Source organism: Sesamum indicum, linkage group LG3 (assembly GCF_026168435.1).
Source record: "Sesamum indicum cultivar Baizhima isolate 11 linkage group LG3, ASM2616843v1, whole genome shotgun sequence".
In the NCBI taxonomy this organism is placed as follows: domain Eukaryota; kingdom Viridiplantae; phylum Streptophyta; class Magnoliopsida; order Lamiales; family Pedaliaceae; genus Sesamum; species Sesamum indicum.
The window spans coordinates 382,012-406,680 of record NC_142659.1 but is presented as its reverse complement, the minus strand read 5'-3'; the positions used below and the strand labels follow the sequence as shown (position 1 = coordinate 406,680).

General features: G+C 34.7%; 2 protein-coding genes and 2 non-coding genes across 5 annotated transcripts; 2 read left to right on the top strand and 2 right to left on the bottom strand.

Annotated features, from left to right (window-relative positions):
• The first annotated feature begins 305 nt into the window (after nucleotides 1-305).
• Nucleotides 306-5,403, top strand: LOC105156840 (phytochrome B). The gene is made up of 4 exons (XM_011073075.3): nucleotides 306-2,808; nucleotides 2,984-3,791; nucleotides 4,045-4,338; nucleotides 4,940-5,403. Exons 1-4 carry the CDS (start codon nucleotides 690-692, stop codon nucleotides 5,157-5,159), a joined length of 3,441 nt encoding a protein of 1,146 aa, XP_011071377.1. The 5' UTR covers nucleotides 306-689; the 3' UTR covers nucleotides 5,160-5,403.
• A 4,601-nt stretch (nucleotides 5,404-10,004) lies between these two features.
• Nucleotides 10,005-16,196, top strand: LOC105156839 (uncharacterized). 2 transcript variants are annotated; one of them, XM_011073074.3, is made up of 13 exons: nucleotides 10,005-10,975; nucleotides 11,326-11,740; nucleotides 11,817-12,489; nucleotides 12,920-12,960; nucleotides 13,332-13,400; nucleotides 13,854-13,954; nucleotides 14,140-14,218; nucleotides 14,414-14,512; nucleotides 14,622-14,690; nucleotides 14,798-14,847; nucleotides 15,144-15,225; nucleotides 15,455-15,549; nucleotides 15,655-16,196. In XM_011073074.3, exons 1-13 carry the CDS (start codon nucleotides 10,533-10,535, stop codon nucleotides 15,779-15,781), a joined length of 2,343 nt encoding a protein of 780 aa, XP_011071376.1. In that variant the 5' UTR covers nucleotides 10,005-10,532; the 3' UTR covers nucleotides 15,782-16,196. The 2 variants fall into 2 exon arrangements, with proteins under 2 accessions (XP_011071376.1, XP_088734885.1); XM_088878759.1 differs by having other exon boundaries at nucleotides 10,005-10,984.
• Nucleotides 16,197-17,342: 1,146 nt separating this feature from the next.
• Nucleotides 17,343-17,438, bottom strand: LOC148788557 (small nucleolar RNA snoR118). The gene has a single exon (XR_016065038.1). It is a non-coding gene; the product is annotated as a small nucleolar RNA snoR118 (small nucleolar RNA).
• Nucleotides 17,439-17,553: 115 nt separating this feature from the next.
• On the bottom strand, nucleotides 17,554-17,630 carry LOC148788556 (small nucleolar RNA R66). Its single transcript, XR_016065023.1, has one exon. It is a non-coding gene; the product is annotated as a small nucleolar RNA R66 (small nucleolar RNA).
• Nucleotides 17,631-24,669: the final 7,039 nt, after the last annotated feature.

Genomic DNA, 24,669 nt, shown 5'->3' with positions numbered 1-24,669 from the left:
ATAATAAAAACTATTCTTCTTTTTTATCAATAATTAACATTATTATATTCAAATAATTGCTTTTTATACTTTTGCTATTAAACCCTTCAAAAATTAAACTTCTAAATACATATTTATCCTGAAAATTAAGATAATTATTTTAACTTGAATTTTGGATGAATTATTATTTCAAAATACATTTGGTGTTTTCAATTTTCTTCTCTTTTGAATTTGTTTAATATATATATATAATTATTTTTTAATTTGATTTCTTGAAATTAAAATATAATAGCAAGGGTTGATGAATATTGGGTAGTGATGTCCCCCAAATTGAAAGGACTTTCCAACCTAAAGCAGAACAACTCAAAGAAATCCCACTTTTACTACAACATCCTCCAAGTCCAAGAAGCAAAGCAATAATTAAAAAACCCACTCCGTATCAAATCTCGAAATCCTTAAAACCACGTAAATGATCTGTTACCAAGAATTCCAGTCACCAAATTCTTCAAAATCCCACTCGGTTCATTCGAGTAAAAGTGGACTACGGACCAAGTTTATGATGAAATGAGCAACACATTCAGATAGCCCCTGTTCCCAAAATTTCCCCTCTGGACATACTACCCCGTAATTCGTCGGAGTATCTGAGAAATTTTCTCGCGGAGTTGGAGTTCAAGTGAAGTTAGTACCAAGTTGTTTCAACTTTGACCAATATGACTGCTTCAGGGAGGAGAGGAACACATGGGAATAATCATCAAAATTCTCGAGCTTTATCTCAAGCTCAGTCTTCAGGTACATCCCCTCATCATAATAGCAACGTTAATAATAGTCCAAGCATGAACAGAGGCGGGGATTCTATGAGCAAGGCTGTGGCACAATTCACTGTAGATGCTCGACTTCATGCGGTTTTCGAGCGATCCGGTGAGTCTGGTAAATCCTTTGATTATTCACAAAGTGTTAGGACCACTAATGAATCTGTTCCTGAGCAGCAGATCACTGCATATCTGTCGAAAATGCAGCGCGGCGGCCATATTCAACCTTTTGGTTGCATGATAGCCGTCGACGAGGTGAATTTTCGGGTAATTGGGTATTCAGAAAACGCCCGCGAAATGCTGGGCTTGACGCCTCAGTCCGTCCCAAGCCTTGAAAGGCCGGAAATTTTGACAATTGGGACTGATGTCAGGACCCTTTTCACACCCTCCAGCTCTGTGTTGCTCGAGAGGGCTTTTGGAGCAAGGGAGATTACACTGTTGAATCCTATTTGGATTCATTCGAAGAATTCGGGAAAGCCCTTTTATGCAATTTTGCATAGGATAGATGTGGGGATTGTAATTGATTTAGAGCCTGCGAGGACTGAGGACCCCGCACTTTCTATCGCGGGTGCTGTCCAGTCGCAGAAGCTCGCAGTGAGAGCCATTTCCCATCTGCAGTCACTTCCTGGTGGCGATATTAAGCTTTTGTGTGATACTGTAGTTGAGAGTGTCAGGGAGCTCACAGGGTACGATCGGGTTATGGTTTATAAGTTTCATGAGGATGAGCATGGTGAGGTTGTGGCAGAGAGCAAGAGAGCAGATTTAGAGCCGTACATTGGTTTGCATTATCCTGCCACAGATATTCCACAGGCCTCAAGGTTTTTGTTTAAGCAGAACAGGGTTAGGATGATTGTGGATTGTCATGCCACTACTGTTAAGATCGTCCAGGATGAAGCACTAACACAACCCTTGTGTTTGGTTGGTTCCACGCTTAGGGCTCCTCATGGTTGCCACGCCCAGTACATGGCAAATATGGGGTCTATTGCCTCACTGACATTGGCCGTTATCATTAATGGAAATGATGAAGATGGTATTAAAGGAAGACATTCAATGCTATGGGGCTTGGTTGTTGGCCATCACACATCTGCGCGATACATTCCCTTCCCGCTTCGTTATGCTTGTGAATTCCTGATGCAGGCATTTGGGCTTCAACTGAATATGGAATTACAGTTGGCATCACAATTGTCGGAGAAACGTGTTCTAAGGACACAAACGCTGTTGTGCGATATGTTGCTTCGGGACTCTCCTACTGGGATTGTTACACAGAGCCCTAGTATCATGGACCTAGTGAAATGTGATGGGGCCGCTCTGTACTACCAGGGGAAATATTATCCTCTTGGTGTCACACCTACTGAGGCGCAGATCAAGGATATTGTGGAATGGTTGCTGGCATTCCATGGAGATTCAACAGGTTTGAGTACCGATAGTCTAGCTGATGCTGGGTATCCTGGGGCAGCCTCTCTAGGTGATGCTGTTTGTGGAATGGCTGTTGCATATATCACTTCAAGAGATTTTTTGTTCTGGTTCCGTTCCCACACAGCAAAAGAGATCAAATGGGGTGGCGCAAAGCATCATCCAGAGGACAAAGATGATGGCCAACGGATGCATCCCCGTTCTTCATTTAAGGCATTTCTGGAAGTGGTCAAGAGCAGGAGTTTGCCATGGGAGAATGCAGAAATGGATGCAATTCACTCATTGCAGCTAATTTTGAGAGATTCATTTCGAGATGCTGATGGAAGCAACTCTAAGGCAGTAGTACATGCCCCGATTGGGGACTTGGAGTTACAAGGAATGGAAGAACTGAGTTCTGTTGCAAAAGAAATGGTTAGGCTGATAGAGACCGCAACAGCTCCTATATTCGCCGTAGATGTTGAAGGCCGCATAAATGGGTGGAATGCAAAAGTTGCGGAATTAACTGGACTCTCTGTAGAAGAAGCAATGGGAAAGTCATTGGTTCGTGATATTGTTCACAAACAATCAGAAGAACTTGCTGACAAGCTTCTATTTAATGCTTTAAGAGGTGCCTCTCCTCTATCTAAGTTATATTGCCTCTTTGTATGTTTTTTTTCATAAAGTGTAAACCCAATTCTTCTGCTGAAGATAGCATATTATTTTGCTGATGTTATCCAAGTAATTTTGCACTGTTATTAGTTCATTTCCTGATAAGCTTATAGAAAGTAGAATGTTTAATACAGGTGAGGAAGATAAGAATGTAGAATTGAGGTTGAGGACATTTGGCACCGAACATCACAGAAAAGATGTATTCTTGGAGGTCAATGCTTGCTCTAGCAAGGACTATACAAACAATATAGTTGGTGTATGCTTTGTTGGTCAGGACATTACTGGCCAGAAAGTGGTAATGGACAAGTACATCCACATTAAAAGTGATTACAAGGCTATTGTACACAGTCCCAATCCTCTTATTCCACCTATATTTGCTTCGGATGAAAATGCCTGTTGCTCTGAGTGGAACACGGCTATGGAAAAGCTCACTGGCTGGAGTAGAGTGGACATGATTGGGAAGATGTTAGTTGGGGAGATCTTTGGAAGTTGCTGTCAGCTCAAGGGCCCAGATGCCATGACAAAATTTATGATTGCCTTGCACAATGCAATTGGAGGCCAGGATACTGACAAGTTCCCGTTTTCCTTTTTCGACAGAAGTGGGAAATACGTGCAAGCTCTCCTGACAGCAAACAAGAGGGTAAATATAGATGGGCAGATAATTGGTGCCTTTTGCTTCTTGCAGATTGCAAGCCCTGAATTGCAGCAGGCTCTGATAGTCCAGAGGCAACAGGAAAAGAAGTGTCTTTCGAAGATGAAAGAGCTGGCTTATATTTGTCAGGAAATAAAGAACCCATTAAGTGGTATACGTTTCACCAATTCACTCTTGGAAGCCACAAATTTGACAGAAGATCAAAAGCAGTTTCTTGAGACCAGTGCTGCTTGTGAGAAGCAGATTTTAAAGATTATGAAGGATGTTGATCTGGAAAGCATTGAGGATGGGTATGTCTTCTTTGAACTTTGGAATGCAATTTATCGTAATTTGAACATCACTAGGTAAATATGGTAGAAAAGCCAAATTCTCTTAACCTTGGATTAATTACAATTAACTGAAGTTTCTGTGTGGTTGTTACAAAACCTTATGGAAGAAGATGGAGAATTGTTGTTCTGTTACTAATGGACTTTTTTCTTGTTATGCTGGTACCTTGTTTTACATTTTTATCACCTGATCCGCTTTAAGGTCATTATTTGATAGATCATTAGAGCTCGAGATGGTAGAATTTGTACTTGGGAGTGTTATTGACGCTGTGGTTAGCCAAGTAATGTTATTGCTGAGAGAAAGAGGCCTGCAGTTGATCCGAGACATACCGGAGGAAGTCAAGACACTGGCGGTCTATGGTGATCAAGTTAGAATTCAGCAGGTCTTGGCTGATTTCCTACTGAGCATGGTCCGTTGTGCACCTCCTCCAGAAGGTTGGGTAGAAATTCAACTCAGACCAAGTTTAAAGGAAGTTTCTGAAGGAGTGACCATCGTGCACATCGAGTTTAGGTAACAATATTTTCAGGTTGCTATTCCAAGTGTTAGGCATCAAGCATTTGGATTTTTCTTATCTATTTCATGAACATGCCGTTGGTGTTTACTGTGCTGGCTTTCAACACACACTAAAAATGTAAAAGATAGCATCTTTTTCATATATATAAAACCTCAAAGCTCTATATGCACAGTGGTGGATATGCATATGGAATAGCATGAATTTGTTTCTTTCAAATAAATTACAAATCAGTTATTGATATTAATTAAAGTTAAATATAAGTAACATGATGAAGTTTTCTTTTCCTTCAACCCCCCCCCCCCCCCCGCGCACGTGCTCAAAACCCATCCCAACCCACACACAATGCTTATAGCAGGCTAATTAATTGCAAAATTGATCTTCAAGAATGCGATAAGTTTAAATTAAGTAGTTGGGTATCTCATCCTTGAAGCTGTTTAAAGTCTGAAATTTCAGATTTAATTTGGTCCTTCTGCTGCATTATAGTTGTTGACTGATATTGTTGTACCACCTTCTTTGTTCCTCAACCTTGAGACTCCTTACATTTACTAATAGTCTAATATCAATTACCTTAATATTTTCTTTTTGCCTATATAACAGGATTGTGTGCCCGGGTGAAGGTCTTCCACCTGAACTGGTCCAAGACATGTTTCACAGCAGTCGATGGGCGACTCAGGAAGGCCTAGGACTAAGCATGTGCCGAAGAATTTTGAAGCTTATGAAAGGAGAAGTACAATATATCAGAGAATCAGAAAGATGTTATTTCCTTATCGTACTTGATCTGCCCGTGCAGCATAGAGGTTTGATGAATATTGGCTGATCTGGACATAACTCACTCTTTTCTACAAATATGTATGTATGTATATTCTAACGGAGAAGAATGCTAGATTTGTTGCTTCTGAGACACTTTTGGCAGACGGCCTGCAGGCAAGTCTTGTAACGGGTATTTGCTGATAATAATCCAGTACTGAGCATTGTTGTTGTAAACTAGGGCTGATCTTGATATCCGAAAATGGGTGTTCTTGTTGATATATTTTGAAATATACACCTTCACTTTTCATAAATATATAGCTACCATATTATTTTCCCCAGAAAATAATTAACTGCTTTTGAGATCCCTTAACAGCAATTGCCTGCTCCTCTGGGTTTCCTCTGTATCTGATGATTGTAACGTTCTGGATAGAAGCACAAAAAAACTCGGTTGGCACAAAAAATTTCTTGCAAATAAGATTGAACAATAAAGATAGAAGCACTGCACCATAATTTCCAGATTTTGAGAACTGCTAAAGTGGATCTTTTGTTGAAGATAAGCTCAAAATTATGGTCCAATTGATTATAGTTGTAGGTGTAGATACCCTGACCAAACCTACCCTCACCAATTTGACCCTAAATATAATCACACCACTTACCTTAACACAAAAGTCAACTCACAACTGATAATAGAAAATTGAAATACAATACACATTTTGTTTAGGTTCAATTATATATAGACTCTTTTTTAAATATAAAACTATACTTTTTTATGAAAAAATTTTAAAATTATACTTACAGCTTTTGAAAATTTTTCGTTTACATCTATTCTCCTTCAACTGGGGTTTGAACAACAAAAATGCTATCGCCAACCAACAATATTACATCAATTTTAAATTCTGTCTTTTATTTAATATTTTTATGTATATTTTTATACTTATAAGGGGATAAATATAATATATATATATATACAGAGAGAGAGAGAGAGGTTACTATTATTTTATTTTTCTCCTTATAAGTACAATATTATATATCATAGGTGATGCTTACCATAAATTCGATTACACCATAAGATGTCAAAGGATAATCTAAAATTATCGAAGGACTAACCCTGTAAAATAGAGATTAGCACTTCGTTGCTTAAGTCAGTAACAACTTATGATAAATAAAAAGGGAAATATTGAAATAAAGTGAGAATAATGGTATAGAATATTGATAAGGTGTATATTTTCTTGTGGAGTACAAAATGTAAGGTTAAAATAGCTCAAAATCCAAGAGAAATAATGAGAGAAAGTGAGAGTTTGAGAGTATGGAATGCTGTTATCGTGTCTTAGAAAATCTGCATAAGGCCTCTATTTATAGGGTTGCACTGAGTTGGATATGAGGTAATTGTTGAGTGTCGTACAACATTGAAAATCTTTTCTACTTGGCTTTGATTCGAAACAAACCGTTGTAAATTTGGATAAATATTGGTTGAGATACGTGAGTTGGACTAAAACCAGCCAAATTTGTCTACAATTTCAGGAATTAGTTATTTACAAACTTTCCAGCTCATTTATGCCCGATTTACTTATAACCACCTGAAGATATTTTAGAGTGATGTACACAAATGTGTTGACAAGATATATGACGTGTCCTCCCAGCTGTATGGTGACGTCTCCTACTGGAATGATCTTGTTTCTTGGGCCTGCCTGTTTAATAAAATAGCAAGTAGAGCTGTGGGCCTTTCCTCCCTACTAATGGGCTATTAATCTGTCCTGCTGGTGGGTTTTATCCGCCGTGCTGGTGGACTTGGCCTAACAAATTTTTAAGGGGCATCAATAGGGTAAAATACAATTTGCCCCCTGAACTATTCTTGATATAACATGATTCCCTAAACTAACAAATATAATACTTACAACCTATAATTAAATTTTTGGACAATATTGTCCTATATTATATAAATATTGTTCAAAGAATCTCTTTTCCTAATAATTTTGCATTTTAAATTTAATAAAAATTTTCTTAATTGAGAAAAGAACTTTTTAATTATTATAAAGTAAAATATAATTAGTGAATTAAATAGTTTGAATTTTATTATATTTTATAGACTGAAAGTTAAGTAATGAATGAGTAGAAAAAATAGAAAAAATCATGAAAATATTTTATTACTTGGTTAATAAAATCAAGTGAGTGACTATTTATTCTTTTATTCATTTTTTTCTAAAAATATTTAACTTTTAGTTAAGCAATATATTTGTTAATTTGTTTTAGAATGCATATATGATTTGTTGGTTATATTATATTTATGTATATATATTATATATATTAATTTATACTCTATTTTTAATTTAAATTCTTTTCTTATTAATAAAAATAATTCGGTGATGATTTAATGTATAAATACTAAATATATTGAGAATAATAAATTTATTAGAAGCATGAAGGACATTTGTATCCAACCAAGAGGTTAAGTTTACATTTATTAATTTAAGGAGTAAAAGTTACATCAGGAATAGTTTTGCGGGGCAAAGTGTAGTTTACCCTATTATTATATGAAGAAGTTAAATGAGCAGTAAAATTAAAAATTTTATAAAATCTTTTAGTTAATATTGGTATTTTTCGTCCAAACAATAATGAAAGAGTGTTAGGTATAAATAGTACATTTTCATTGGGGGTGTAAATATATAATTTTAAAACTTCTTTAGGATAAAATATAATTTTATATTTTTCAAAGGATGTAAGTGTAATTAACTTTTTTTTATTATATATAATATGTTCTTGAAATTTCTAAACTCATAACTTCTTCAACCACCCACCCCACTTTAGCTCACTATATAAAAACAGGGAAGAAAATATTTGAGTTTAGGTGGAAATTGATGATTATTATGTTTGCATGGTTGACCGTTCTTGATAATATTATTTATTAAAAGAAAAAAAAGAAAAGAAGAAGAAGAAGAAGAGGGATCAGAATGGAGATAAAGATGTGTTTGGGAAAATTGGAAGAAAAGTAAAATCTTATTTATGGTAAGATTTTGAATGGAAGCCTCTTAATCACTACTATTTTATTTCCTTTTGATGTCTCTATCACACATTGTAATAATTGTTTGAGAGCACTCTCTTTATTCATGCTATGCTTTCCACCCAAATTTAAATACAAACCCTCTTTATACATATATATATATATATATATGCGTAATTGGATGTGAAAATATCAGATAATTACATTAAATTCATTCGATACGAGGTTTATTTGTTGTTATTAGTTTGTTAGACAAACGGGACGCAAAATGCTTAACATATATATATGGAAAGAAATAGACATGTTGGAATCTTTTATTTCATTTAATATATACATTTTGTGAACTATTTATATTAAATTGGATGCTGCAACAAACAAAAAAGAAGAGGAATAAAGGATTAATTAAGAAGAAAGGAAGATTGAGGAAATTAAGAATAAGAAGGAGAAGAATTAAGACAATTAATTATTTGTTGTGTATGATGAAATGATGAAGAGATAAGACATAGGATTCTTAGGAATGAAGGGAAAAAGAGGGGTTGCCCTAAGGAAATGAATTTTGCTGAAAAATGCAATTTCCCTAAAATTCCTAATGGAATATATTAGCTAAAATTGCTTCCCTATGAATGCTTAACTCATTTGACAGAAATAGGTTTCAGAAAATGGTTCATAATTAAAACAATAAAATACCAAAAAAAAAAATCATGGTTGGGAGACTAAAATAATTTTGGTATAATTATTTATAGTTTGTGCTGAATATAAATATGGCACATAGCTAAAACTAAATATACAAATTTTAAATTTGGGGTTTATAATTACTTACCATAGATCAAAGATATATAGTTGTTCATAATTAAATGTCACTTAATTATCAAAAAGTAGTGATTAAGACTGTGTAATTACTCCACATTAATTAATATCATTCTTATTTATATATTGGGTGGGGCTGCTCTTATCACATTTCTTTGTCAGAATTTCACATACATTGAAAAAGAAACAAATTTTCCCCATTAATTTATAGATAAACAATTAGTTGTGGCCTTATGCAATAAAATAAAAATAAGATATTCATATATTAGAAATTATGTAAAAATAAGGTGGAAAATAAAGAAATAGAGTTGTACATATATAATTTGATTAGGCCGTCGCTCAGGTGATTTGAAGTCAGCCCCAAAACTTGCTCTATGTCCATTCTTATCTCCAAATTGCAACACCTTCTACTCTCTATCTCTTCATTTGGTCAATTTCCACACTAAATAACATGAGATTGATAATGGCAAAAACATTTCTTTTTTGTTATAATTTAATGGACGAGAAATTTGACTGACTTGTAAGATTTAGGTCATCATTTCCCTACAAAACATCTTTAAGAACAAAATTTGCATAACACATATAAAATCAAAACAGATAATATATTACAAAATATTAATCGAATTACAAACCATTTCAATCAACAATGAATTAAGTATATTATATCCAACATAGAATGGATATATTGTTCATTCAAGTGGAAAGATATTTTGAGAAAGAATAATTACCATTAAGCAGATATTTTCTTTTAAAAAAAAAAGTATTTAATTTATGGGAAGGAATATACACATATATCTATATATATATATATATTTGAAAAAAAAAAAAAGGGTATCGCATAATTGAAGCAATTTGGAAGTGGGGAGAAATTAAAAAGTGGATTGGAGTTAGTTGTTTCTTGTTTAATGCCTTTTTAAAAAGACAAAAGCTGCTGAACAACATTGATGCCTCACGCTCTAGAATACTCGTGTCATCGACGTCTCTGATACTCTCAATTTATCGATATATGATTGGCTGTTAGAACTCGTGTGTTACACTCTCCAATTTCGAGGATGGGATTTAAATTTGGCGGTCAAAAACGTATATATATGTTATAACTAAACCAAGAACCGCCCTTAAGCCTGAGCTTACAGAAAGCAAGACATTGTAGAGAGAGAAAGTAAGATGTTTTAAGAGAGAGAGAGAGAGAGAGAGAGAGAGAGAGGAGAAGAGCTTGCTGAGGAGGTTGAGTGAGGGAGATAAAGAGGGAGGAAAAAGCTGAAAATTGTGGTTCTTGGAACTCTCTGAGGTCGTTGATTTTGATTACACACTAGCAAAGATGATCAACACAAGCATATACTTCTTGTATCACAATGAAGAATAAGAATTGTTTCTAGAAAAAGGTTAGACATTGGTGATCTTAGTCATAGATCCATGCTCGAGGTATAAACACAGGGAGAGAAGGAAGAGGACAAATGGTATTCGTTGAGTTTTCTTGAATTTCAAGACTGAGTTTGTCGGAAGGGTTTCAAGAAGTTTTGATTTTTGAAGGGGGTTTCATGAATTTTGATATTATTTGGAGAACAGCCTCGCCGGTTGAGATTTTTTTTATTTTCAAGATTTGATTTTTGAAGGGTTTAAACTTTTTGTGTTACTATGGAGAATAGGACAGCAGAATCAGCTCCGCCACCTCCGGCAGCGGCGCCGCCAGCTGAGGAGTTGCTGAAGAAGATTCAAGAATTAGAATTAAGCCATGCCCACTTGAAGCAAGAGATGTCTAAGCTCATCACTTCATCCACAGCTGAAATTATGGCTGCTGATCGTCGTCAGAAGCAGAGGTCCCACTCCATCTCCCCACAGCGGGCACCACGGCGGCGGGCAGCCGGTGGAGATGGTAGCTCAGCGGCGGCGTGGAAGACGGGCTCGGCGTCATTTCGGCATTCATCACCGTTGCAGAGGGAGAGTCGTAACCGGGACTCTTGGAGTGGCGGTGGGGGACCTGCGGCTGTTAAGCTTACGGATAAGCAGTATTTGAACATCTTGCAGTCAATGGGGCAATCAGTGCATATACTTGATCTTAATTGTCGGATCATTTACTGGTTAGTTAGGTGAACTGAATTGTACTTTCCACTTTTGGACAATTACTGATTTTTGATCCATTTTCTTAGTATTTTCGTATTAGGTAAATTTGTAGTTTCTGGTTATGACTGTTTACTGATGATATTGAACTTGTGGAAGCATGTTGTTAATACATTTAACTTTCAAAGGCTAAGAGATTGATACCTAGTTGTATATAGTTCAAATGCCTGGATAATAATGATCAATCTCGTGAGATTATGAGTGTAAGTTATTGGGGTCGTTTGTGAACTTCGATTGTTATAAGTAAATTTGAAATTTCTAATAATCTTTTGCAGTCTTCTCAGTATAACATAAGTTTTATTTGGTGCAGGAATAGAAGTGCTGAAAATCTTTATGGATATCCATCCGAAGAGGCTCTAGGGCAGAACGGCATTGAGCTACTAACAGATCCTCGAGACTTTTCTGTGGCTAGTGACATTGTGTATCGTGTGACAATGGGTGAAAGTTGGACTGGGCAGTTTCCAGTTAAAAATAAGAGAGGAGATAGGTTTGTGATTGTGGCAACTAATACCCCTTTCTATGATGATGATGGTACTTTAATTGGAATTATATGCATGTCACGTGATTCTAGACCTTTCAAAGAAGCAGATACAGTAATGTCGGAAAGGAGGGACTTGGAAACTGATTCAAGTTTTAGCAAGCCCAGAACCACGGCTACAGGCAAACCTGGACTTGATCATCAGCAGCCTCTACAAGCAGCAATTGCCTCGAAAATATCAAATTTGGTGGGTATCCTAGTTTTCCTGTGTTTATCATTATTAATTTTGTGGCATGTGCTAACTTCATCCAAATCTCAAATAGGCTTCTAAAGTGAGCAACAAGGTTAAATCGAAAATGAGGTCTGCAGAGAATATGTTTGATCGTGAAGGTGGCAGTGGGGATAGCCACCACTCAGATCATGGTTTCTTAGATACTACTATGCTGGAGCATCGGGAGGATGCAGCTTCCAGTGGAGCTAGTACCCCCAGAGGAGATATACATCCTTCTCCATTTGGAGTGTTGTCTGCAGTTAGCAATGAGGAAAATTCCCCGGGTAAACCATCTCGAGATTCTGGTGATGAGAGTGAAGGGAAATCTGGGATTTCTAGGATCCTTAGCTCAAAGGCAGAGGCTTGGATCGGCAAGAGAAGTTTAACATGGCCATGGAAAGGAATTGAACGTGATGGAACAGAACCAAAGTCTTCCCGCTTTGGCTGGCCATGGTTACAGAATGACCAAGAAAATGAGTTGGGGCAGCAAAGGAGTGCTTCCGCCACATTAAGATCAGAAAATCAGATTACTGAAACCAATCGTACAGCTAATAATGAGGCTTCAGGTTCTTGGTCCTCTTCAATGAATGTTAACAGCACGAGCAGTGCTAGTAGCTGTGGAAGTACCAGCAGTAGTGCTATTAATAAAGTAGATATGGATAGTGACTGCTTGGATTATGAAATCTTATGGGAGGACTTGACTATTGGAGAACAAATTGGTCAAGGTTAGTCCGCTCAGTTTTACAGATGGTTGGTTTTGAGTTACAGCCTCTTAATTATCACCCATTTCCTTTTTATTGCTTTATATTTGGATATTGGTTGGGGTGGGGGGGGGGGGGGGGGAAGGAGGGGGTTATCCCTGGAAGTACTTAAAAATATTCTAATAACATTTTTGTTAGTAATTGCATGTCCAGAACTATAAAATTAGATACCACCAGAGTTTATTATTGTCTTTGCTGCTATTTTTCTCCTGTTATATTAAGGACCTGTATAATGATCATTAGTCTGCAATGTGGGATCTTGTTTTTGTGTGGAGTTGAGTTTCTTAGGCTGATGTTTACAGTGGAATGTCTCTCCCTTTGCTTTTTGACAAGCAGCAGAGTCACCATCTTCTCTTCATTACCTCTTACAACTTCGTTGGTTTATTTTGTGCAGGTTCCTGTGGAACTGTATATCATGCTCTGTGGTATGGATCAGTATGTTCTTTGGCTCTTCTATTTAAATGTCTCTCCATTTCCCCCAAACTAATACAATACAAGTAGTTCTTGTAGAAAATTTTAGTATATGATGCGAGAGTTTAGTCTCTCAGTTGATTCCCGTCCATTTAAATCCTGAAAATTTTACCACAATGGATCTATATCATTGAAGCAGCTCAAACTGCCACTATGTTCTGGTACTTCTTGGACCAATGTTAATACCTAAATTTGAGCAATGATTACTGCCGCGCTTTTATGATGAACTCCAAACTTGAAAGTTATGAACAAGAAACTAACATATGCTCTTACATCATATAATGCATTAATTCTGGAAACTTTCTTACAGAAAGGACAAATTCTTTGTTCCGCAGGACGTCGCAGTCAAGGTATTCTCCAAACAAGAATATTCAGATGATTTGATATTTGCCTTTCGACAGGAGGTCAGTATGTATTCTCATTTCAGTAGATCTTGCCTCTGTTACTTGTTTTCCTTTTAGTAGAACTGCATGTGTTTGTGAACGAGCTTCTAGCCTGGATACTATGATCCATGTAAGCAACACCATGGCACTGGCTTTGGTTTGCAGCTTGCTTGAAGTACTCATTTACAGTAGACCAGAAATAATTGCATGATCATTATAATGGTCATTAAGTTCTGTAGTTCATGCTGTCTGATATGAATTGGTTTCATGCTGAATGTGATTTTTGTTCAAATTTCATCCTTGGCCGGCCTCACTGTCCTAGACAGTCTGAAGATGCATTATCTTTTCCTTTGTCCTAACCTTTTTTCACCGACACAAACTAAAGATAAAAGAACACAGAAGAACAAAGAAAACTTGACTAACTGGATGTTTGTGGATAAGCATATGCTTAAGAGTTTTTATGTTGTTTTGAAGGTTTCACTTATGAAAAGACTTCGACATCCAAATATTCTCCTCTTCATGGGTGCAGTTACCTCACCTCAACGTCTTTGCATCGTGACGGAATTTCTTCCACGGTGTGTTCTCTAGTTGTGCCTTACTTCATGTTGTCTTTTTCTTTTTCTAGATAAATAGTTCTGTCCCCCAAGTAATCTCGTAAGAGGTTTATGTCCTACCATGAGCTGTCGTTATTATTCTGGGATCTTCCCTTTAGCAGTTTCTCAGGGTAACTGATGTTGAATTCCTCTCTTTTTTGATCCAGTGGAAGTCTATTCCGGTTATTACAAAGGAATACAACAAAATTAGAAAGGAGACGGCGTATTCACATGGCTTTGGATATAGTAAGTTGCCAAGTGTATCAAAATTCAGTGATCCTTTATGTATGAACTAGTTTTAATTGTAACGATATGGTTTTCCTTACACCAGTCCGTTTCCGTGTCTAGCATTTGACTTTTCTTGGAGACAAACTTTTGGACAACTGTTTCATTGTTGTTCTGATGAACTGTCTCTCTCTCTCTCTATATATATATATACAGGCACGAGGTATGAATTATCTTCATCATTTAAATCCGCCTATCATTCACCGTGATTTGAAGTCTTCAAATCTCCTTGTTGACAAGAACTGGACCGTCAAGGTTAGCCTGCAGCGTATTTTATACATATATATATATATATATTTTCCTGGTCTTTTTATGTTCGTAATACTTTCAATCACTTGAAAGCTAATATTTGCTCTTTCTCCAGGTTGGTGACTTTGGTCTCTCACGTCTGAAGAATGAAACTTACTTGACCACTAAATCGGGCAAAGGAACGGTATTTAACTGCCATCTGAGACTTCTAACTGGTTATGTGGATACATTTTGTTCTCCATGAGCTTCAAATTCATAGAAACTCAAAAGCTACTTACTTTCTGTATGCAGCCTCAGTGGATGGCTCCTGAAGTTCTTCGTAATGAACCTGCAGATGAGAAGTATGTCTAAGGCTACATTTGGATATATGGACTTGAAATGATGGGTTTTCAAATCTCTAATAAGGATTTGTTTGGATAATTCTAAACTGAACTATGTTTTTCTGAACATTGATGGATTTGAATTTTTCTGACACGAAGTCATTTGAAATCTTTTCTCCAAATCATTATCTCAAATTCAAATCCGTCAAATTCAAATGTAGCCCAAGTGAATAGTGAGAAGTATGGCCTAAACTAAATTTACTGTGAGAGAAACATTTCAATTTCTGAACATTTTGCTTCTTGTTTGAGATGATCAGGGCTGATATATATAGCTTCGGAGTGATACTGTGGGAACTTGTTACACACAAGATTCCTTGGGATAATCTCAATTCAATGCAGGTATTCTCAATCTTTCAGAAAAAAAGTTTCAGACACCAGACCATATATAATTGTTATGGAACAATGAATGTAAGAATTTGTTTTCTGAAATTTTAAAAACTTACAAAGCATGCATGGAGATGGGTGCACGCCTACAGAAAAAGGGGGGGCATTGCGTCATTGGACCAAGTCTGGTGTGAGTGTGTTATGTCTTTTACATGCGTGACCAATTCATTTAGGTTTCTTTCAGGTAATTGGAGCTGTCGGATTCATGAACCAACGGCTAGAGATACCAAAGGATGTTGAACCAGAGTGGACTTCTATTATCGAGAGCTGCTGGCATAGGTTTGTATCGGCTTGATGCTCACTAATCCAATTTCATAGAGTCGCAAGGATTTACCATAATCTACGTTTTGCTAACTCTCAAATTATTTATTCGGTTGAACTCAGTGAACCACAAAGCCGACCGTCATTCCAAGAATTAATGGAGAAGCTAAAAGATATGCAGAGACAATACATGATTCAATCTCAAGCCGGGCGTGCTGTTGCTGCAGATGCCAGCCAAAAAGAATCATAGACGCAAATGGAGTACTGTATTTGTGCATGATTGTGCTTATATTACTGCCATCCAGCCAGCAGATACAGCAACTTCAGTTTTTGGCATCGATGAAATGTTGGTGAGATTATGACATTCTGGGCGAATGCAAATAGCTTGGGGGCCTCAGACTGAATACGTATGACCGCATCTGAAGAGGATGTCATTGATGAAGTAATCTCATAAAACTGTCTGAAGAAATCTGGTTGGTGATTGATGCGTGTATGTTTTGCATATATTCTGTCACAATTTGGTTGAAACAAGCTGCTGTTTGGATTACATAATTGCCAAGTTAGGTCATTCTTGATTGGTCAGCTGTATAGCTCAGTGTATTAAGATAGTGAAATGGATTCTTTCGACTGCATTCTGATGAATAATTGACGCCCCATTTCTGCAAGGCCATAGGATACGAGAAGTGTCTCCAAAACTAACGAGTACATTAACTATAAACAACTCATCAAAAAGGACATTTAATAAATGCACTCAAATTCTTTGACCAAAACATATATGAAACTAATTTTATCAATTTATTTCTTAAATCAATGTGGGATGGAATATCTTGTACATTGTATGTAAGTTTGTTAAATCAGAAAGAGTCTGGTCTTGCTGGTATCACACAAAGCTTCTGCTGCGGAACTGCATGCTTTCATTACTTACAAGAAGTCTCCACATTTGTCGGAGCCTCATCTTCGTCGTCTAAATCCACACCTATAATAAGCCAATGGGACAGCCTTGTCTGACTTCAGATTTTGGTCTCAATTCAGTGACTTGTGCTTAACTACAAACCATATTGCACTGATCAATTAGGACTGTACATTCCATTTATAAGATTGACATTTGGTCGATGAGGGTTGCATGTAGGGGGGTTGCTTTATTGCATTTTTGACATTTGACGGACAGACTATCCAATGAAAGCAATCACTTCATCACATTCAACATGTATACAATCCACTACCACACATTGCCTTAAAGACGATCAAAAACATCATCAAAACATAAAAAATAAATAAAAGGGTAAATTACAATAAACTTACATAAAAATAAAATTGAATAAATTCCGACAAGTTCTCCCTAAAGTATATAATATAATTACAATTATTTAAAAAATTATAAAATACTCATAAAATCATGTAGTCTCAAAGCTAAAATCATCAACTGTCTTTACTGTATTTTTATTTTTTTAAAAAAAATAAAAAATTATAAAAAAGGAAGAAATGGATCAAAAAGTTTAAGAAATTATACATTTATTCCATTAAAAAATAAAATTACAATATATGATTTATAATGATATCTTGGTGAATCCACCAAAAAAAATGAATTAAACTAATTGTGAACTGAACTAATTGTTAAATCACCATTAAAAGCAAAAATATTGATAATCCTTTAAACAATTATATTAATAATCACCTCAGGAGAGTTTACTGTAATTTAAACTAAAAAGTAACTTGTATTTTAAGAGAAGAAGCAGAAAAAAAAAAGAAAGAAAGAAAGAAACAGAGTATATATTAATTGGAGGAAAACCAAAAAAGGAAAAAGAAAAGGGAGATCAGATATAGCTTTCTAGGCTGCATTGTCCATCAAAAAGCAGCTTCTACAAACAAACTGCTCAGAGCCCAGTGCAATCATCATCATCATTTACTGTCACATCATTCAACAAAAGATGCAAAAACAAATACACATATTTACACCAATCATCAAACTCAAAAGACTTTTCCTTGTTTTTCTGAAGAAAAAATGTGAAGAAAAGGGGCAATATCCTCAGAAGAAAATGCTTGTAATTGTCATCAAATAATAGACAATCAGGTCTCAAAGATTTCATGCCATCATTGGAATAAAACCCCCTCAAATTCAAACATTCTCAATTCAAAAATATAGAAAAGAAATGATTCAAAATTGTATGTTATTCACTGCGCCTGGGTTCGCGAAGCGACTCAACTGGAACTTTCTGCCTCACAAATATGTATATGAAATGGAGAACCCTAATTGCGGAGATTCAAAGAGGATTTCCATAACGAAAACATTGAGAGAGAGAGAGAGAGAGAGAGAGAGAGAGATCAACGCGAATTTTACAGACCGAGTTAAATAGTGGAAATTTAGGGTTTTGAATGGGCTTGGAATGTGAAGAAATGAAGTTGGTCAGTCTGAGACACGAATCAGCAGGCTTTGTTAAATTGGGCGGAGAATTGGTGAAGAGCCCATAAATGCAGCTCAGTCCACTAACATTGTTTAATGGAAAGCAATGATGACAGATGGTGTATTCGTCTGATGAGGCCGACATTATCAGTTTTTTTTCGAAAGAGGAGTTCAGGAAAGATTGTTTTCAAATAATTTTTATAAAAAATGCACCAAATAATACAGCATGCCACCTACTTTGTCTTTTGTGGCACGTTAAAAAAAGTATTAAAATTTATAAGTCCCACAAATTTCTAATTGTATGCAATTAATATCAGGAATATATATATATATATATATAGCATGAGTATGGTGATATATAGTGATTAAAGGTAAAAGGTCGATTTGGGAATGCATTTAAGAGCATAGTAGTTGTCCTGTCTGTTGGTTGGATGTTTTAATGAAATAATTTGGTAGTGGGGAGGGCCGAAGGCGCTGTACCAACAAATTTTGATATTCTTTTCTAATCACCTGCAACTCATTTAAATGAATTAATGATTGATGCTAATTTTACATCTTACAACCTCTTTAACTTCGTTACCTGTCCTAACTGGATGACTTAATAATAATAATAATCTATTGTAATTTCATATTTATGGGTATAGTTGGATAATGTTGTAGGAATTTTCTTTCGATTAATTAATGACAACCCAATTCTCAAAATTATGTATATAGTAATTCATCCTTATGATCATGATTGAAGAATAAAACATGCATAATATAGCCCTCCGTGATTTAAAAAGAAGGTAGGTTATAAGGTTATGATTTTATCGATTTACTGTCTTTTCAGTGAATTGAGGGGAATGTTGTGTATCTAATAAGCAAATGATGGCTCAAATTTCTCGAATACGAGACATATAAAAAAATCCTCACCAGAACCCTAGTGAGAAAATTTTGATATTGCCTAAGTCAAATAGGTATTAAAGAAACAAGTGTTTAAAGTCGTAAAAATGTTAGGACAGCAAAATTTGTATCTGAAGCATGAAGGATAGTTATTTAAGTTTTTTCCAATTGTATGATTCCACGTGAATCACAATCTAGAATAATCAGACGTTCATAATGGATCTATACATACTCGGATTTTGAAAGTACTAGAGCTAGGTTGTAAAAATCCTAGATTAATAGTGTAAGTCCAATACTAATCTGAAGATCAAGTTGAGCTGAAAGTAAGGTATAAGAACGACATTCGCAACATTACCCCCACATATCATGACTGAAGTTATAAGTATTCATATGATAAAATATTAGTATATATTTGATGTTGCAATAACCCTTCGAACAAGGAAAGGACCCCTAGATGACAGGAGGGCCTGTTCGAAGCTAACCTAAGTCGAAGAGTGAGGGTATAAATGTACGAAGAATGGGCCAGCACAAGCTATGCGAGCTAAATCCCGAAGGATAGATCTTAAGGTCTACAAGGAGGGTACCCAGCCAGTCGTACGAGATAGACTCCGAAGGATAAACCTAAAGGCCTACAAGGAGGGAATCGAGCCAGTTGTTTGAAAAGATATGAAAATCAGAAGGAATGGCAAAACGCATAGACGTTCTGTTCATCCAGCTCGTATTCGCACATGATCGTTGTACCAGCTCATAGAAGGGGAGGTCCCCACTTTACCATTGGGCCTGTCAGAAAAAAACTTGCCCCGAATACCAAGATGGATTCTCCTCACGATTTTTCCTACGAAGCACTCCCCTCAAACACCCTATAAATAACCTTAAGAATGTAGAATGAAGCATGACATAGAAGTAAGAAGCATGCATAGGGATACTTTTCATATCATTCTTCCTTGTGTTGAAATAAGTTATACATCATTAAATTTTCGTAATCTATTGAAATTTAATTTAAAAATGGTGAAAAGGCGCATTGTACTACATCCCAACAGGGTAAAAGTGAAGAGCTCCTAAAAATTCCCCTACAAGGGGAAGGAGAAAGGGACAACCATCATTAGAAGGTCGACAGCTCTTCCAAAACCCCAACCAATCCTCAATATATTAGGACGGAGGACATAAAAGGGTTGCTAGAGGAAGCGGCAGAGAGAGGGGCCTATGTGGGGAGGATAGCGACACCTCAACTTAAAATTTTTATTTTTATTTTTTAATTGTAATTGTTATTTCAACAATAAATAAATAATAGAGCAAAGTACATAATTTTCTGGTGTTCATGATCAACTAAAACCCAGAAGTTGGATTTGCCTGAATTTTGAGCATAATGCTGCTGAATAATGTTGTCTGCTCAAACTCGAACATCATGTGCAGTAACAAGAAGCATGTAGACGTTTCTCCATATCTCTCCCTCCTTCCTTCCTCCCTTGCACTTGTCCAAATTAATATCCCATCAACAAAATAGTATGTATATATCAAACCTAATCATGCTTTCTGGGAAAGCAAATTATGTGGTGAGGATAAGGGAAAACAATTGATAACTATTGCATATCCCTCTAACTAATCAACACTTTTTTGGGCTACCTTAAATTAGGTCTCACTGTTAATTACAAATTACAAACACAATGTTTTATGCAAATTGAATGAGAAACACAAGAACAAATTTAATATTTAATCATGATTAATTAATATAGTTAAAAATAAATAGTTGTAGTAAATAGTCATTGATCGTATCCATGCAATCATTGTTGGTCGTGGTTTTTGTAAGTGTGGTTAAAATGTTTGCTATGGTTCATAGTCATGACAAAAATGGTTTTATAATAAATAATTTAAATTTTGCATCGAATTTTGTTTAGTTATAGTCAATAATAATATTAATTACAATTTTAGTTCGTAGCCAAAACTAAATTTTTTTCTGGCGAAAAAATAATTAAACGTAGGAATCCTATCCCCTTGCATGCTTGTTGAAATTTCAACCTTTCATTCACTTTCAGTGTTTCCTCCACGACAAATGACACATAGATTGATCACTTTCAATGTCTCTTCCATGACATATGTTATTTATCTTTTGTTGATATTAGAAAATTTACATTTACTTACCACATTTTTGTTGACGTAAATTAAATTAAAATTTCTTTAGCACTTATATGCAAAAATGTGCTCGTATATAATTACTAACATCAAATGCTAAATAAATTCTATCCCCACATTGCGAATACATTGGGTGTGCCTCATTCGCTAATTCTACATAAGAGGGACAACTGCATATCAACTAATTAACTTACTTATAGTAAAATATGAATAAAATTACCAAAAAATAGTCGTAACAGAAAATTATTTAAGGATGTACAAAAAAAATTATGTATACAAATGTTGAATTGAAGTATAACGAAGATTATCGAAACATCATAATTCAAGTGGAATAAGTTGCGACTTGTCATAAAGTAGATTACAGGATCAAAACATTAAAAATATATTGTAATAATATGTATATATACCTATGACTTGATTACGGAAAGTAATCCTAATCCAGTTTGCTATTGGATGGGGCTGCAGTTATGGACTCATCCTTGTCTTAGCTGACATTTCAGTGGGATTGTAGTGATAGATGAAACTGAGTGACCGACCCATTATTTGAATTGTAGTTCAAATCAAATATTCCACGACGATTAAATTTTTTTATTGTTATAATCAAGAAAAGTTGTTATGTTGATCGTTTCCCTCCAAATATATATATATATATATGTACACATAAGATAATATTAGAATTTATAGTCAAGTAAAGAAGAAATAGTATTTTTAGTCTTATAAGTTAGACTCATGTCATTTTTTATCTCATGTATTATGGGGTTAGTACTTTTAGTCCCATAAATTATAAAAGTTAATATTTTTGGTCCTCATACATTTTTTAATTTACAATTTAACAATGTAGGTCACGTGCCTAGTACGTTGCCGTTAAGTATTTTTGGTTGGAGAAAAAATTGACCCTTTTTTCAATAGTAGCATATTGGTTTTTCATTTGGCCTATTCGATTCACTTGCGGAAGACATGATTTTTTGTGTCGATTCTACTTGGTTTCAATTTATAGAAATATGGGAAAAATAAGATTCAATTTTTGGGCGTCAGGTGAATTTCCAAGTCATAGCCACTAACAAGAGAAGACCATATTGTTAGCTAGGGGTTTGGGTCTATAACATTATTAAGCCCTCATTTGATGGATGGTTTTTCCCTTGCTCATTGTTTAATGGTGTAGGGGGGCAATATATATCATCTCTGGCTACCTTATGATGATGGATGACTAGAATTTAATTATAATTTGGCTTAATAATGTTCCTTCTGATTAAGAAAAAGGTCCACCATTAAGCTACTTTTGGCTCCTACACTACCTCATTTACCTCTTTTCTAATATAGAAAAAACACTAGCTAGGTATAAGTGCTCCACTTAACATTTATCTTTGTGATCTAATAGTTAAAAACGAATATTATCATATTTATACCCTAGATTTTAATTATTGTCAAAATATTTGGTGAAATTAAACTTACATCTTGATCTGTGGACGAGATTGCACTAATTAGTCTCGGGGATAGAAATTCAACACTTTTGATCTTCTGTTTTACGAAATTTTCAGAATAGTCCCAACATTGAAAAAACTCGACACATTTAGTCATATGGTTTACGAATATTCAAAATGGTCCAGAAATTGAAAAAACTCAACACATTTGGTCTCATAAATCACGTAGAGTATAGGATTAAATATGTCGAATTTTTTTAATTTTAATATCATTTTAAAAAAATTAAAAATATTGAACCTTGTATCATAGAAAATTAAAATTATAATTTTATCTAATTGGTGTGTTAATTTTCATGAGATGAGTAACTAAATAATTGAAATCATGAAAATGGAAAGAGAGAAGGGGAACAGAATTCCAGAAAATATTATGATATTAAAAAAGTTAAAAATCCCAAGTCCCAAGACCCAACTCCCAACCATATAACAGGGCTTTTTGGCTACCCTTTTTATGACTTTTGAGTTAATGCAATGGAAAAAACAACAATTTGCGCACACTCACTAAATTCCATTAAATTGTTAAAGAATATGTGAAGCTTTATTGATGCCCCCACAAAAAAAAACAAAAGAAAAAAAAATGCCTCTTTGTTTCATGAAATAATATTTATTTATAGGATAAATAATTAAGGTGGCTGTGCTTATACTTAAAACAGCCTGTCTCACTTTGTAAAAAGCTTAAAAAGCACTAATTTACATGTTTTAATAATCAAAGAGAAGTGTAATGTGGATTGTGGATCATTTGCATTTATAATTTCGTTTAAAAAAAATTGCTAATTATCTGTCAATAATTGAAGTTTGCAACCAAACATGATGTCTCGTTGATTTCTAATGGGTTCAAGTTGTACGAATATAGATATTTTGTTTATATATATTATCTTTTTATTTGTTTGAAATTATTAATTAATTTAAAAATATTATTTTATTAGGGACTAGATATCATAATAACATATCTATTATTTTAAAAATATTCATATACTTTTATTTGTTTTAAGAAAAGGAAGGCTTCGTTGGTTGATGCTTTCCTTGTAATTAAACAAATTGGTGTCGGTACCCCGACCAGTCCACAAAGATAAGAATAAAATTCTGGCTAAACTCCATTTTTATCTTCCCCTTATTTTTTGCCAAATAGTTAAAAATTCTTTTATATTTTAAAAATAATCAGAAATTTCATCTCATATTTTGATAAATTCAACACGAAATCTCTTTTTCATTCAAAACTAATGAAAAGTGGGGTATACGCATGGATGGTGTTTTTTTAGGTTAAGTCTAAGCCCTCAAATTTTTCTTTTTATAAATTTAATATTTAACGATTGAGATTAATTAATTAAATTTGATGCCTCTTATAGAATATAAAAAAAAAAGATCAGGTGGTCGTTAAACTGAGAAATAATATATAATAGATAAGAGTATAACGGTCACTTGATAAATAAATTGAACACCGTGAATGGGGGATGGGGGGAAGGTGAGCTACGTTTAAGAAAATAAATCGAGTTTTTAGCCAATTTTTAAAGCACAAGAGATTTTCAGTTGGGTTTTAAAATACAGAGGTTTATGCAATTGGTCTAAAATTTTATTCTCTTACCAAAACATTGTTAATCTAGCTAAAATCCAAATCTTAAAAAATATAGAGATAATTTACTTTTTTTTTTAATTAAAGAGGTAATTTGTTGATTTAGTAAATTGAATTAAACCTAATTAAAAATATAGGAGCTAAAAGCTTATATCACAATATAAAAAAGATATATTATATGTGATGTGGCTTGCGACTCAATTGATGCGCACCATTGCGCAAAGTATTATCTGCTCTGATTTCATATAAGAACTTGGGATTTATTAGCCACTCGAGCTCATTGTACAATGTATTGTTCACTCTAGCTTCGTATAAGCCTGATGGATTTGTCCTAAAAAGCACCTCACTAGGGAGAGGAGGACATGGGGCTTATTAGCCATTCAAACTCCTGGTATACAATCAATGTGAGACGTTTGTCCACATCAATATAGAATTGTTTTAATATATTGATGCGCAGATAATCCATAATATACTTTCTTTTCCCCTTTATAATAACATTTTTTTATTTCTAACAAACTAAAAATAATATATTTTGTACTAAGATGTTAATATAAATTATTTCATTATTTTTAATGAATGAATCCATAAATAATGCGATTTAGACATTTAAATATTTATCGTTGTTAAAAAGCACAATAATTCGAGTGAGCTTATCACAAATATATATATATATATAT